This window comes from Hypomesus nipponensis, chromosome 19 (assembly GCF_054491055.1).
Source record: "Hypomesus nipponensis isolate SF chromosome 19, ASM5449105v1, whole genome shotgun sequence".
NCBI lineage: Eukaryota > Metazoa > Chordata > Actinopteri > Osmeriformes > Osmeridae > Hypomesus > Hypomesus nipponensis.
This window is the reverse complement of record NC_140379.1, coordinates 1,783,362-1,800,000: the sequence shown is the minus strand read 5'-3', so window position 1 is coordinate 1,800,000 and position 16,639 is coordinate 1,783,362. Positions and strand designations below refer to the sequence as shown.

The 16,639-nt window shown below is 52.3% G+C and overlaps 1 protein-coding gene across 1 annotated transcript in view; it reads right to left on the bottom strand.

Moving 5' to 3' along the window:
* Window positions 1-15,080, bottom strand: part of syt9a (synaptotagmin IXa) — a 25,016-nt gene extending 9,936 nt beyond the window's left edge. The window contains exons 1-3 of the mRNA XM_084682309.1: window positions 14,933-15,080; window positions 4,617-5,127; window positions 3,444-3,999 (exon numbers count right to left, since the gene is read on the bottom strand). Coding sequence (XP_084538435.1) covers window positions 3,444-3,999; window positions 4,617-5,127; window positions 14,933-15,080 — 1,215 coding nt within the window. The remainder of the gene's footprint in view (window positions 1-3,443; window positions 4,000-4,616; window positions 5,128-14,932) is intronic.
* Window positions 15,081-16,639: the final 1,559 nt, after the last annotated feature.

Below are 16,639 nucleotides of genomic sequence, written 5' to 3'. Positions count from 1 at the left end.
CTGCCTCTCTGCCTCTGGTCTGCTCCTCTCTGCCTGTCTGCCTCTAGTTTGCTCCGCTCTGCCTCTCCAGCCTCTGGTCTGTCTGACCGTCTCTGGAGGAGGGGACCTGGACTGAACGGCTCCTCACAAGGGTTCTAAAAACATTCTCTGAGTGTTCCTGGGAGTTCTTCCTTGAAGGGCAGTTCTGTGGGTGTATGTGAAGCCCTGTGTGACGTAAAAAAAAAAAGGCTATACTAATAAAGTTCGATTTTATCTGAGGAATGGAGACTGGAGAAGGTCAATAAGACTGACCAAGCATCGTAACCTTTTCTGTACACAACCTGCGCTAGGATCCCTGGCGTGTGATTGGCCTGTGCTAGGATCCCTGGCGTGTGATTGGCTGCAGCACAGAGGACTGAGACACAGCTGAAAGTGATGGAGGCCACTTACTGAACGTTCACATTCACCCCCAAAAATCTCCAACATGTTCCAGTAGCTCACTGGGAAAGAGCAGACCATCAATGTTAATGCAGGGACCTGGGTTCAAATCCAGCTCAGGGCCTTTCCTGCATGTCTCTAACTCTCTCTCCAACTATCCTATCAATAAAATAAGGACAAAAACATGTTCTTTTAAACTTATGCTCCTTTTTTTCTTTTTTTTGTCACAATATCGACATGGTGAGCAGCGTCATGGTAGTGTCAACACATACGTTATCTGCAGTCTGCTTGCGAGAATTCCTGGTTTGACAAACCCAAAATAGACCAAGGCATACGTTTAGAAATCACGGCTTTACGGGGGTGTCTGGAGGGAAGTTTCTGTTACCATCGCTCTTCTATTTCAGGAGCAGCCGTCAGCTGAACAAGACGAACGCTGGCAACCAAACATTCAGACCGGGCTCGCGCCTGCTGTCAGCATGCACGTACTAACCTTCACACACAGATGTGTGACAGAAAAACTATCGCAACGCCTCACAAAAGAAACAAACTTTACAGGAAGGCACTTTACACACAGTAACAGGCCTTGTTGTTTCCGAATATTTGCTGAAAATGGTGGTGGTGGTGGGCTCTGCGGTCGCTCTGCGGTCGCCCTGCGGTCGCCCTGCGGTCGCTCTGCGGTGGGCACTTTCTGTCGCACGGTGTTCTCCCTCCAGTCATCCCTGATATATATAAATATATATAAATATATATAAATATATATATATATATATATAAATATATATAAATATATATATCGCCCTTTCCTTCCATCAGACAAGACCCACGGCTATTCTCTGCACTGTGTCCTGGGATGCTGTACACGTAAAGGCGCTGCATGTGTGTGTGTGTGTGTGTGTGTGTGTGTGAAAGGGGGTCTGTTTCCTCGCCTCATTGATCTAGCATTACTGACCCCCCAGCGCTGAAATGAATTGTCTTCTGTAATCAATATCGAATGGAGAGTCTGATAAATGCCAGGGTTAGGGTTAGGGTTAGGGTTAGGGTTAGGGTTAGCTCCATATCCTCTGGCCCATCACATCCTTGGTGACTCCCTACAGAGATGGGCGTTGGCCAATCGAAAAGATCGCTGGAGACGACCTCATAAATATCTGCATCTTTTGTGTCTGGGAAGGTTTGTCAAGGAACACGGCGTGGGAAGTAATCGCTCAGAGGGACTGACCAGAGCAGCGTTCAGGAAGGAGAGAGGAAGAGAGATAGAAGAGGGGTAGATTAATGACAGAGAGAGGGAGGGCATGATGAAAACCATTTTTCCTATTGTAATCAGTATAGTCTATCCACGCAGTCACACACACAATGAGCAGTCTGTCAAACACACACACACACACACACCAAACACACACACACACACACGCATGCCAAACAATGCATGCGCACACATGATGAGGCGTGGGTTCCTCATGTCGCACCATGATGAGGTTTCATTCCTGACGACCATTAGCGTCCCCATGACGGCTCTGTTTCAACACAGAGAGGTTTGACCCTGGAGGGGGTTGACAGGGCTGGGAGTCCGTACCCCAGATATCACCCCGGATATCAACCCTGTCCTTCGTCACTCTTGTCACGGAGCAACAACACACACACACTCAGAGGAGGGATTTGGAGCCGCTGTGTCGACGCGTCATTTGAGGGCTACTTCCTGGTTGGTCATTAGAGGGCTGCTTCCTGGTTGGTTATCAGAGGGCTGCTTCCTGGTTGGTCATTAGAGGGCTGCTTCCTGGTTGGGTGGGTTTTCAGAGAGTCTTGACGTCTCTCTAAGGTCAAAACGTCACACAGGTGTACGTCAGGATGTGAGGCCTCTCGCTGGAGACAGCTAGGAGACCGTAGAACCAGGATGTAGAACCAAGATGTAGAACCGGGATGTAGAACCATGATGTAGAACCAAGATGTAGAACCATGATGTAGAACCAGGACATGGGTTAGGTGGGTCTGGGCTCGGTCTCCACTCTCTCGGTCTGGGTTCGCGTCCAAACAGACAGGCGGGTCGCGATGATGACGCCTGACGCGTTTAGCGAGCAGCAGGACCTGTGAGCATGTCTAAAGAGATCCAACCACAGGCTTAAAACAAGGCCCTGGGACAATTCAACACTTAAATTAGGCCAATACTTTAACAACTAATCGCCTGTGTTTTCTGTTTGCAAAAAAACAGCAGAGGTTTTCAAACCAGGGACTCCGAACCTCAGATGTAGTCATGGCCCTGCTCTAAGACTTCTTCCAGAACATTCTATGCAGCCCAGCCGAGCGCCTCATTAGTTGTGCTGCCGCGACATTGATCCCATCCTTTACTATCTGAGTGGAAACCTCTGAGTCCCTGAGGGTTACAGAAGACTACAGGAATAAGAAACAGAGTCATCACAGGGCTCTCTCTCTCTCTTCACCAGGCCCCAGCATCACTCTTCCCCCTCCCCATTCATCCAGGGCTGACAGCTCAGTGAGAAGTCCTTCCATTTCCCATCCCTGTAAAGACTCTTAATTGGCTCTGCTTTTCCCTCCGGTTTTCCAACAGAACTGAAACACTCTGCTCCATCGTACGTGAATAGGATTTGCTGGAAGCTCGATACGAGCTATCTCGAGAACACACAACGACCCTATGTAACACCTCTGTCATTTCTTATTCACGGTTTGCATTTCCACATTGTCGTGCCTTGCATTTGCTGTCGTTATACATTTTAATTTATGTCTGTTTGTGGAGACAGACTATGTTTCTTAACGCACCGCCAGTCAAGCAGATGGCTGATAGGAGGAGCGGTGCGGTAGCATCATGAGTTGGTGGTGAGGGAGGGGAGGGGAGGGGAGGGGAGGGGAGGGGAGGGAGGGAGGGAGGGAGGGAGGGAGGGGAGGGGAGGGGAGGGGAGGGAGGGGAGGGGAGGGGAGGGGAGAGGAGGGGAGGGGAGGGGAGGGGAGGGGAGGGGAGGGGAGGGGAGGGGAGGGGAGGGGAGGGGAGGGGAGGGGAGGGGAGGGGAGGGACTCACCGAGGTGACGTAGTGGATGTCACGGCACAGCTTGGTCTCGCGGGGGAAGTCCACCAGATCCAGGAAGTTGTCCACTACCACTTGGCCGATGATGTCGTGGCGGGAGAAGCGGTCAAAGTCGTAGACGCTGAAGTGCAGCTTCCGGGACGGCAGCTCGCTGTAGGCCACGGGGAACAGGAAGACCTCGTCGAACACCGGGTTCAGCGTCTTGCGGTGCACCTTGGTCTGGTGTTTGGTCTTCCTGTCGGGCAGCAGGTAGATCTTCACGTACGGGTCGGACGTTCCGGAAAAGTCCTTGGCAGGGAGGTCCTGGGCTCGCTGGATCTTGACGATCAGCTGCTCCAGGTCGCAGTCGAACTTGAGGATGAAGTGGAGGCGTCCGCAGCCGGCGCCCCTCCTGCCCCCCTCCTCCCCCTCCAGGGAGCGCTGCTTGTACAGTTCTGGTTTGAGCCTGCCCAGACCCAGGCCCATCCCAGTCAGGGAGTCCTGCCGCTGGAACTGGGCCACGTTGAAGTCTGGGTTCGACAGGTTCATCTGCCTCCTCATGGAACCTTGACTGGGAGACACACACACACACAGACATTACACACACACACACAGCGCTGAGTCACAGCAGCAGAGATTAACTTTGCCAAACGACAGCTTGGTGCGAGGGGGAGAGTGGGTGCGAGGGGGAGAGTGGGTGCGAGGGGGAGATCAAGAGCACTGGATCTGATAAACTTCCGCTAAAACAAAGAAAACTAAGACAGAGGACTGAGGGTGTAGGGTTAGGGTAAGGTACTGAGGCTGAGCCTCTCTCCCTGCCTGGGGCTCCCAGAGAGGCTGAGCCTCTCTCCCTGCCTGGGGCTCCCAGAGAGGATCTCTACTGGAGAAGCAGGCTCTCAGAGCAGCGCTGCACAGGGCTGTAACACCACGAGGAGTTACCCCTCCCCCTTCATGCACGGCTCACATCCACATGATGACAACAAGCTGATTTCAAGGCTGGCTGAGTCGTAGGATTTGAGGTTACGGCCGTTATTGATCAAAGGATATCTGGCCGGTGAGGTGACCAAGGTGACACAAAGTAAATGAATAAAGTCACACAATAACACAGCATAGGCAGACAGCCTAAGTCGACCTTCTGAGTAGCAACCACGCAACAACAGGAAGTTGACACAGGAAGTGGATACAGACCCGATCTCTGACATGGAGCGGACTGTGGCGGACGGCTCCGTGGTCTGCCTCTGCATGCGGGGGTTGGTGTGCACGCCGTTCTCGCGACCTTTGCCCTGCGCGTCCAGCGGGATGTCCGGGGAGGTGTAGCTGATCTTCATCGCCACCTCGGGGGTCGCCAAGACAACGGGGGGCGGGGACACGGGAGAGGGCGGGACCTCCACCGACGCTGCCGACGCCACCGGCGTGGGCGTGGTCTCCCGGACCACGGAGCAGCGGGTCGACTCACGCCGGACGTGGGGGGGCGGGTCCACCGCCGTGTAGACGGGCTCCCGAGGGGGGATCAGGGGCTGGAGGGGGGCCAGGGGGCCCAGGGCGGGGCCCAGGTGACTGTGCACATCCTTGGTCCCCAGGGCCAGGCCTCGCTCCCTCCATGGGATCCAGCACAGCTTCCAGGACACAAAGAGGGAGACGCCGAACAAGGCCAGACCGCACGCCGTCACCACCAGAGACAGCAGGCTCACCGACACATCTACACACCACAGGGGGGGAACAGGAAGGGACAGGGGGGTTAGGGTGGAGTGTCACTCACCATGCACCATGCTTCTCTGGTGGATAGCGGGAAAAGGAATGAGGAAGGAGGGAAGCGTGAGATTTATTTTGCCCGGTAATCATCCCAGTTATTCCACATTGTAACATCAACGGTTATCTAACACGACCATGTGTGTTCTCTTCAAGATATTGACAGCGAAGGAGAGCGAGCGAATGGGGGTTTTGATCTACAACGTTTTGAAGGCACTTCCAACCACAACAGGTATTATCCTTCACCTGGAAAATAAAAATATATATATTTGGGGGGTTTTCATTTGTAAACTACAAGTGTGCTTTGTGGAGAAACTTGCTCTTTTAAATCTGTACATCACACATGTCATTTGAAGCTTATCCTCAATGCTGAAGAAACTAGACTGATGGTGTTTTCCAAAGCAAAACAATTTACCCCTGAACTGGTCACCTACTACCTGTCCGGGCAAAATAACTGTCACCTTATGTACATATTGTAATTGGTGACCTGTTCTCACTTACAACATATTCAACAACATAACATAACAACAACAGAAGCTAAAGTTGGGATTCTTGTGTCCGGAATGAGGCCTGTTTTTCTTGTGGAGCCAGACAAAGGGTGGTATCTGCCACATGAATTCCTGTCATTGACAATGGTGACGCTTTATCTATGAATGCATCAAGCTCAGCGTCTGAGATCAATTGACACCCTTTATCACGGAACATTAAGATTGATTTGGCCAAACCCTTTTGCACCACTGCACTTTATGTAACAAGGTTGGCTGGCCTCCTCTCTCCTCCCGCGGGCTCGACCTCTGGGAGGACTACAAACACGTCTCCTGTTGTTAGCTGGAACTGTGGTGGACGGTTTAAGGGTTGGCATGACACTCTCAGAACACGCTTCACAACGACACCCCCAGACACACACACCCCTTCACACACACATGCACACACACACAGCTTTGTTTTCAGGATCATATCCTGTTAACTGTTCCAAATTTCAAAACTAATGGACTGTGTATGTATGTGTGTGTGTGTGTGTGTGTGGTGTGTGTGTGTGTGTGTGTAGGGGGGTGTGTGTGTGGGGGGTGTGTGTGTGTGTGTGTGTGTGTGTAGGGGTGTGTCCATGTGAAGCGTGTTCTAGGAGTGTCACGCCAACTCTTCAACCTTCTCTCATTAATTATACAGTGTTTTCATCCAGACTTGCACAGGGTCTCCAAGTCACCACTGGGGGGGTGTGGGTGGGGGCTGGTGGGGGGTGTGAATCAGTAGAGTCACGAAGAGCTCTCTGCTTTATCTCGGCTCTCGCCTCCATAACAGGAAGACACAGCAAGTCATGATGAGAATTCTCTTTGGGAATACTTAGAAAGGGCATCGCATGCCACCCAAACAAACTCTCCAACTCTCCCAGCCCCTTACACTCCTAGATGGAGCTGGTTAGCCATTCCAGAAGAGTGAGTTGGATGTCTAGCCAGCGACTGAATCTGTGTAACTCCAAACTATACTCTCTAACCATCAGTTCAGGAGTTTTTGAGCTTTCGTCTTTTCCACAATCTACCCTGACCAGCAGGCAGTGGATGTCCCTGATTGGACCAGCAGGCAGTGGATGTCTCTGATTGGACCAGCAGGCAGTGGATGTCTCTGATTGGACCAGCAGGCAGTGGATGTCTCTGATTGGACCAGCAGGCAGTGGATGTCCCTGATTGGACCAGCAGGCAGTGGATGTCTCTGATTGGACCAGCAGGCAGTGGATGTCCCTGATTGGACCAGCAGGCAGTGGATGTCTCTGATTGGACCAGCAGGCAGTGGATGTCTCTGATTGGACCAGCAGGCAGTGGATGTCCCTGATTGGACCAGCAGGCAGTGGATGTCTCTGATTGGACCAGCAGGCAGTGGATGTCTCTGATTGGACCAGCAGGCAGTGGATGTCCAGGATTGTCTGTGGTTTCCTCCAGTTCAAGACAACTTGTCTCTCTCTTTGGGAGCGCTGACTGAGAGTGCTGGGATGAAGCAGAGGCCGCCTGACCCGCAGAGACTCTTTCACACGCCGTCTCTCTCCTACGTCCACGGGGAACTCCTGGGTTTGCACCGACGCAGGAAATGATGTCACGGTTGTGTCAGGTTTATCCAGAAGGAGAGGCTAGACAGATCAGCAGTGATATCAAGAAGGAAGCAAAATGACTAACTGAATAGATATCACTGCTCACAAACGTATCTGTTCCAAACTAAGATCTGATAACGGGTGATAGGCGTTTTAAATGAGCCTCATCTTAATGAAATCTCAGCTCAGCCTTGTCTGCTTCTCTACAGGGGAGCGTACAGCATGCTGCTGCTCTGCAGAGAGCACGGTTACAGACCTGACTCGAACACACAAGGCCTTAAACGTCTCCACAGTCATGAAAGTTCTGGTTCTGATGAGCGTTCTGCTACAGAGAGACTTCAGATGGGGATTAGAGGGTCTACAAGAGGGGTCTATCACTGTAAAATGGCAGGGTGCAAGGTTACAGGTTAAATCAGGCCCTGGCCACCAAAGGTCTTATGGTGGCTAATGACATCACACCCATCCTGTGGTGACATCACACCCATTACATATTACCGCCAGGAGGTGAAATGCGCTCGGCTTCACAGCTTTCAGTAGTGAGTTTTCGAGCCACTATTGATCTCGGTCGACCATCTTCTCCCTGTACTGAACATCCATCACAGAATCACCAGTCTCTGTGGACAGGGACAGTAAACAGGCTGACAGTGGAGGCAATCAGAAACTAGAGCTAGTAAAATCACTACAGTACAAACGCCCACAATAATTGTTGTCAGTTGTCAGCAGGCATGTTCGATCTGGTGTTAGTATTTAATTGACGGATAATCATTGAGAAGATCTATAGAGAAAGCGAGGCTGTTTAGTAAGTTGAGGAAGTTGTGTGTTTCCCCCTCCTGAGGGCCCCTCCTGAGGGCCCCCTCCTGAGGGCCCCTCCTGAGGGCCCCTCCTGAGGGCCCCCTCCTGAGGGCCCCTCCTGAGGGCCCCTCCTGAGGGCCCCCTCCTGAGGGCCCCTCCTGAGGGCCCCCTCCTGAGGGCCCCTCCTGAGGGCCCCCTCCTGAGGGCCCCCTCCGCTCTTGAGACCACGGTGGGTTTTGATCTCTGAGGTCCGGGAGCGTTTTCTATTGAAGTGTTTTTGTAGAACATCAGAGGGGTGGGAGAGGGGAGGGAGAGGTGGGGGGAGGGAGAGGTGGGGGGAGGGGAGGGAAAGGTGGGGGGAGGGGAGGGGAGGGAGAGGTGGGGGGAGGGGAGGGAGAGGTGGGGGGAGGGGAGGGGAGGGAAAGGTGGGGGGAGGGGAGGGGAGGGAGAGGTGGGGGGAGGGAGAGGTGGGGGAGGGGAGGGAGAGGGGAGGATCTTTGAGGTCAGAGGGCATTGATCCTGAGGCCTGCGGTATTCTTGGCAAGCTGCCATGCTGCCACTCTGGGACAGAAATCTATAGACACACGGAAGGACTCAAAGAGCCCTGAGCACCTTCAATGGATTTAGCGAGAGAGAGAGGGAGAGAGAGAGGAAGAGAGAGGGAGGGAGAGAGAGGGGGGACGAGAGAGAGAATAGGATAGAAAGGGAGAGAGCGTGATAAAGAGAGAGAGGGGGAGAGAGAGGGGGAGACAGCAGGAGTAAGAAAGGTAGAGAGAAAGGGAAAGGATCAAAAACATCAGGTGAGGGGATTGCTGATAGAGCAATACAGTTCATGTCCTGTAGACCCACCAGATCCAGCCTCACCTGACATCACTGTAGGTAAAGCTGCCATTGGGAGGTTGTGTAGGGTGTGTGTGTGCAGGGTGTGTGTGTGTAGGGTGTTTGTGTGTAGGGTGTGTGTGTGTAGGGTGTTTGTGTGTAGGGAGTGTGTGTGTAGGGAGTGTGTGTGTAGGGAGTGTGTGTGTAGGGTGTGTGGGTGTAGGGTGTTTGTGTGTAGGGTGTTTGTGTGTAGGGAGTGTGTGTGTAGGGAGTGTGTGTGTAGGGAGTGTGTGTGTAGGGTGTGTGCGTGGATCGTTCACAGCATGTTTAAAGGAGGAATGCAGCACCCCCTTTGAATTCCAACTTACCTCCTTGGTTAGAACAGTGTTTGACTGGCGCCTCTTCAGAGGGCCTGATGACACCAGCCTGGTGTATAGACGTCACTAAGTCTCTGAGGACAGATTATTTAACTTAATTTAATGAGCTCTAAGTCACTCCTGAGATCCCTTCCTTTGATAGGACAATAACAGCCAGAGTGCCAAGATAACGTTCTCCTTCAGCTAGCCACTGATTGGTCGGGGTCAGAATTCATATAGAGTTGCTTAATTTCCCCCGAGGCGTCAGGCTTCAGCACATTAGACATTGGATACACTATCTGTGCAGTCAAAGGGCATCCTCCTACCTAGCAACAAGCTCTGCGCACAAAGCCATCCAAAGCCATCATCAAAGATAACAAATAATTCCTGCTCTTGCGCTAAACCGGGTTAGGGGATGCACAAGTGGGCAACGGATGCGGTCAGGGTCATGTGATGGAGTCATGTGACATGTGCCTTACGAGGGTCCAGTAAGCTTGGCTGCCTGTTGTGCCGCCATTTTGTCCTCCTTGAAGCGGACTCTATTGTGGCTCCCCTACCTCTCCCCTGCCTCTCCCTTGCCTCTCCCCTGCCTCTTCTCTGCCGCTCCCCGGCCTCTACCCAGCTTCTTCTCTGCCTCTCCCCTGCTTCTCCTCTGCTTCTTCTCTGCCTCTCCTCTGCCTCTCCCCTGCCTCTCCTCTGCCTCTCCCCTGCTTCTTCTCTGCCTCTGCCCTGCCTCTCCCCTGCTTCTTCTCTGCCTCTGCCCTGCCTCTCCCCTGCTTCTTCTCTGCCTCTACCCTGCTTCTTCTCTGCCTCTCCCCTGCTTCTTCTCTGCCTCTGCCCTGCCTCTCCCCTGCTTCTTCTCTGCCTCTCCTCTGCCTCTCCCCTGCTTCTTCTCTGCCTCTCCCCTGCCTCTCCCCTGCTTCTTCTCTGCCTCTGCCCTGCCTCTCCCCTGCTTCTTCTCTGCCTCTCCTCTGCCTCTCCCCTGCTTCTTCTCTGCCTCTGCCCTGCCTCTCCCCTGCCTCTTCTCTGCCTCTGCCCTGCCTCTCCCCTGCTTCTTCTCTGCCTCTGCCCTGCTTCTTCTCTGCCTCTGCCCTGCCTCTTCTCTGCCTCTCCCCTGCTTCTTCTCTGCCTCTGCCCTGCCTCTCCCCTGCTTCTTCTCTGCCTCTGCCCTGCCTCTCCCCTGCTTCTTCTCTGCCTCTGCCCTGCCTCTCCCCGGCCTCTACCCTGCTTCTTCTCTGCCTCTCCCCTGCCTCTCCCCTGCCTCTCCTCTGCCTCTCCACTGCCTCTCCCCTGCTTCTTCTCTGCCTCTCCCCTGCCTCTGCCCTGCCTCTGCCCTGCCTCTGCCCTGCCTCTGCCCTGCCTCTCCTCATACAGAACTCCCAGTCTCCAGGACTGGGCTGATCTTCCAGTGTGTTATTCTGCTCGTCCCGGCAGTTTGAGTAATTGAGGTGACCGTCACATGACCGTCACATGATGATGTGCCGATGTCACAGCCCCAGATGGATATCTTTAAATCCAAGACCTGTCACCTCCCCTCTCTCATCCTCCCTCCTTCCCTTCTCCTCTCCTCTCTCCTCCCCCTCTCCTCCTCCCTCCCCTCTCTCCTTCCCCTCTCCGCTCCTCTCTCCTCACCCTCTCCTCCTCCCTCCCCTCCCTCCCTCCTTCCCCTCTCCTCTTTCCTCCCCCTCTCCTCTTCCCTCCCCCTCTCCTCTTCCCTCCCCTCTCTCCTTCCCCTTTCCGCTCCTCTCTCCTCCCCCTCCCTCCCTCCCTCCCTCCCTCCCTCCCTCCCTCCCTCCCTCCCTCCCTCCCTCCCTCCCTCCCTCCCTCCCTCCCTCCCTCCCTCCCTCCCTCCCTCCCTCCCTCCCTCCCTCCCTCCTTCCCCTCTCCTCTTTCTTCCCCCTCTCCTCTTCCCTCCCCTCCCTCCTTCCCCTTTCCGCTCCTCTCTCCTCCCCCTCTCCTCTTCCCTCCCCTCCCTCCTTCCCCTTTCTGCTCCTCTCTCCTCCCCCTCTCCTCCTCCCTCCCCTCTCTCCTTCCCCTCTCCTCCCACTCTCCTCCCCTCTCCTCGTCCCCCTCTCTCCTCCCCCCTCCCCTCCTCATGAAGAAGGGCACTCTGAGAGGAATGTTGAGAGGGGGGCACCACGGTAACTCACCAGAGAAGTGTGAGCACCATAAAGACTGAAGCCTTACTGCCAGGGTCAGACTGGGATCGAAAAAACACCCTTTGCGCCCCCTTTTTCTCCTTTTCATTTCCTTTCCATTTCTTTGCTAAAGAACCAACAATGTTAGCTAAATTAGCTCCAACGAATTGGCTGTAACCGTAAAACGATTGATTTTTGACCAATCGTGATCTGTAAAATGGACGGATAAGCGCACCGTTCAAGTTTACACGGGAGAAATGCCCACCCCGACCCTTTGGATTTTGGATCGCTCCAGTGAAACAGTTGCTTGGTTTTAAGGCCGTCCTCAAGTGAGCGTAAACTATTTTTTTTTTTCTTGAATAATGCCATTGCCGTAGTGGCCGTTTGTTTGACCGGCCGTTCGGGAATTCTCCCAAGTCTCCCGATGGCCAGTCCGACCCTGCTTACTGCAGCGCCAGGTTCCTATCAGGCCTGGTGTCCTGTGCTGCATGTCTTACTGCAGCGCCAGGTTCCTATCAGGCCTGGTCTCCTGTGCTGCATGTCTTACTGCAGCGCCAGGTTCCTATCAGGCCTGGTGTCCTGTGCTGCATGTCTTACTGCAGCGCCAGGTTCCTATCAGGCCTGGTCTCCTGTGCTGCATGTCTTACTGCAGCGCCAGGTTCCTATCAGGCCTGGTCTCCTGTGCTGCATGTCTTACTGCAGCGCCAGGTTCCTATCAGGCCTGGTCTCCTGTGCTGCATGTCTTACTGCAGCGCCAGGTTCCTATCAGGCCTGGTCTCCTGTGCTGCATGTCTTACTGCAGCGCCAGGTTCCTATCAGGCCTGGTGTCCTGTGCTGCATGTCTTACTGCAGCGCCAGGTTCCTATCAGGCCTGGTCTCCTGTGCTGCATGTCTTACTGCAGCGCCAGGTTCCTATCAGGCCTGGTGTCCTGTGCTGCATGTCTTACTGCAGCGCCAGGTTCCTATCAGGCCTGGTGTCCTGTGCTGCATGTCTTACTGCAGCGCCAGGTTCCTATCAGGCCTGGTCTCCTGTGCTGCATGTCTTACTGCAGCGCCAGGTTCCTATCAGGCCTGGTCTCCTGTGCTGCATGTCTTACTGCAGCGCCAGGTTCCTATCAGGCCTGGTCTCCTGTGCTGCATGTCTTACTGCAGCGCCAGGTTCCTATCAGGCCTGGTGTCCTGTGCTGCATGTCTTACTGCAGCGCCAGGTTCCTATCAGGCCTGGTGTCCTGTGCTGCATGTCTTACTGCAGCGCCAGGTTCCTATCAGGCCTGGTCTCCTGTGCTGCATGTCTTACTGCAGCGCCAGGTTCCTATCAGGCCTGGTCTCCTGTGCTGCATGTCTTACTGCAGCGCCAGGTTCCTATCAGGCCTGGTGTCCTGTGCTGCATGTCTTACTGCAGCGCCAGGTTCCTATCAGGCCTGGTCTCCTGTGCTGCATGTCTTACTGCAGCGCCAGGTTCCTATCAGGCCTGGTCTCCTGTGCTGCATGTCTTACTGCAGCGCCAGGTTCCTATCAGGCCTGGTCTCCTGTGCTGCATGTCTTACTGCAGCGCCAGGTTCCTATCAGGCCTGGTCTCCTGTGCTGCATGTCTTACTGCAGCGCCAGGTTCCTATCAGGCCTGGTGTCCTGTGCTGCATGTCTTACTGCAGCGCCAGGTTCCTATCAGGCCTGGTCTCCTGTGCTGCATGTCTTACTGCAGCGCCAGGTTCCTATCAGGCCTGGTCTCCTGTGCTGCATGTCTTACTGCAGCGCCAGGTTCCTATCAGGCCTGGTCTCCTGTGCTGCATGTCTTACTGCAGCGCCAGGTTCCTATCAGGCCTGGTGTCCTGTGCTGCATGTCTTACTGCAGCGCCAGGTTCCTATCAGGCCTGGTTTCCTGTGCTGCATGTCTTACTGCAGCGCCAGGTTCCTATCAGGCCTGGTTTCCTGTGCTGCATGTCTTACTGCAGCGCCAGGTTCCTATCAGGCCTGGTGTCCTGTGCTGCATGTCTTACTGCAGCGCCAGGTTCCTATCAGGCCTGGTGTCCTGTGCTGCATGTCTTACTGCAGCGCCAGGTTCCTATCAGGCCTGGTTTCCTGTGCTGCATGTCTTACTGCAGCGCCAGGTTCCTATCAGGCCTGGTTTCCTGTGCTGCATGTCTTACTGCAGCGCCAGGTTCCTATCAGGCCTGGTGTCCTGTGCTGCATGTCTTACTGCAGCGCCAGGTTCCTATCAGACCCGGTCTCCTGTGCTGCATGTCTCTCTCTCTCTCCCTTTCCTGTCACACTTCACTTACAAACTGTCCAATAAAGCAAAAAAGATGTTGATATGTATAAAACAGAACCATCCAGAGAGTAAAACATTCAGAGATCCCTGAGGTGATTGATAAACTCCTTGGTTAAAATTAAAAACTAAAAATGTATAATAATAATTCACTGGTCCTGGATGGACAGAGTGATGCCGGCTGATGGGGAGGTGATGTTGAGGTCTCCACAGGTCATCAGCCACCATTTGGAAATGCTGGCTTGTAACCACGTTTGAGGTTTTACTGACAACAGCATTATTTACGAGATGTCCCTTATAGTGTCAGTTATCTGTTATTTAACCAACAGGTAGGTAGGTCGGTGAGGGAGAGAGAGATTCAACAAATGGGTGACATGATGATGTACATTTTCATGATCCCAGTCTGATGACAAACCACCAATGGATAAGCTTATATTGCTTTTATAGATTGCAGTAGTGCCTTGATAGGTTGGACGTTGAAAAAAATTCACACTGCTCTATCGCGAACGTGCCCATGCGCGTATACAAAAGCGCGCGCACACACAACGCGTGGTTCGGAGATGATATACCGTCAGCGTCCTGTCTGCATAGGCTAATCGAATGGTGCGCTCTTCCTACCCTCTCGCGCTGATATTACACGCAAGTGAGCACACCCGTGGGCAAATTGGTCAGGAATGCTAGCGTCTTCGGAGTTATGTAAACATAACAATAATGTTGATAATAAAGGACATTGCGGTACTAACTTTAAAGGCAGAGTGTTTAGTGAAAGGGGGATATGAATGAAAGCATAATCATCATAGTCAATATTTAAGACCCCGTGCTGCTCTATACGTTTATCAAATCCCCTCAGCGGTATAGGCGAGAACAATTACTATTTTGACCAATGCACCACGTTTTACCGGTTGTAGAAAAAGACAACCTAATATCGTAATACTTTTTTAACTAGTTCACTTAATGCCTTTTTTTTTTCTTTTCTGGCCACTGAAAAAATTGGCTCAAATTGTCGCTAATTATGATCCTCAACACCAGGCAACATATTATCCTGGTATGCTACATTATTATTCGGATATTCTTTATCAGGCAATTTATGTTGAATGCAAATGTTACATCAAGAGGTCTTCTACACGTATTATCGTTGAATGCAGGTGAAGTGCAACAAGTTAGATCGCTGCAAGCCTATGTGCTGATTGATTTTACCTTCATGCATTTGCCCTGGTTTCGAACGGTAGCGCGCTGCACACGCACTGCCAACACCGCATGAAATCGTATTTTCTGCCTCGAAATCGCCTACTTTTACACCTTACCTGAGTCCGTGTATCGCGGTCTGGCGAGGTCGCGGAAGTAGTAAATGAAATCCAAGCAGTTATCATTCTGCACTTCCCCTTTAGAGCAGAGATCTGAGAGAAGTTCTAGCGCCTTTTGACAAATCTCGTCGTCTCTGTCGCCAGGCATTTCCCACCAGCATCCTCCTGAATGAAGGGGCTCAACGGCACCTCCTCACCACTCCTCCCGCCCAAGAATCACTATTCTCCTCAGGAGAACACAACTCCGCTCCGTCACAGCCGACAATCCCCCGGAGCTCAACAGCCCACCAACCACCTGAGATCTAGATTGTCTGCCGGCCAAAACCACAGGCATAAGCGGAAGATGATAGAACCACCGCGGTGTCGGTATCTAACTGTCTCCCGCAGAAACAATCTTAATATTTCTGTTCATTCCAGTCAAACGGGCGATAGGGTGATTTGCTCCAAACGGATATCCAATCAGCTGTTATTTTCCTTTCAGAGTAACACAACCGATCAAAAGTCAATTCGTGACACCGGTTGAATCCACGGCCGCACAGTGCCTCTGCACCTCTGAGCGCTATCCGCTGTGTGTTGGTGCTGAAAGGCACATGCGCCGTTTCATAGATTGAACTAACGGGACTGTCGTTGCTCAACGCCTCTGGCATCTAACCGAAGCGTGCGCACCGGGATACCTAAAGCTCCCCGGTTCAGAGCCCTACACTTATTAACGGCGAATGCGTGTTCTCCCTGCGCTCCCTCCACGCCACAGCACCGAGAGAAACCGGGCTGACGTCCAAACTCACGTCAAGATTGATGCCCCGATGGCTGTTAATGCGGACTAATGAAGGTTTTTATTGATCATTTGATAAAATTCACAAAAGCACGAAGTCTCTCTCGTTCTCTCACTCACACACATTGTAGTCTGATAGTTGACATTAGATTTAGTCATTGGTTTTTCGGTAAGGATATGGTCGGTTTGGTCAACTCATTTCTGGGTGTATGGCAGGCACGGTGTTGTGTGCTTCTTTAGCTTATGCGTGTGTTTGCGTGTGTTTGCGTGTGCGTGCTTGCTCGGTGTGTGTGTACACAGAAGGCTAACCCTGGTTTCTTTTTGTGTCATGCATCATACATTACGTAAGTACATTTGTATTAATTCATTCCTTTTTTTACAAGAAAAAACCCCACCTTAATATCATTACTTAAAAACAACAGGCCACATACCAAGTATACATATTGAGTGGTTTACCACTGAACCAGATCAATTAAAGCCTCAGTTATCCAGATGTAGACAGGAGAAACTATTCAGACTGTCCTTACACCAGGGGTGTCCTTAGACCATTTTTACTGGGGCAAGTGCCCCAGTATAAATCTGCTGTACCCCAGTAAAATCCAGTTTGAGTTTCAACAATTTACTTTATAAGTCAGTGCATTAATTTAGATTGATAATCCCGGAAAAAATTAAACGCAGTATCCCAATCAACGCTTGTAAAAGTGTTTAACCCAAAACACAAACCGTCCCTGAACTGTTGTATAGTGGGTTAGGCAAGGGGAGTTTCTATAGCCTAGTAGTACATTGTGCGCAGCAAGCTTGAAAGTAGAGTTTTATGTCTAACAACGCATCTGCATCTACACGAACACATGAAACATATTGTTTCAGTAGCTAAACTACTGAACTGACTTCCGGATATAGTAAAAATGTTCTCCCACTCTTACATTCTCAAAGCT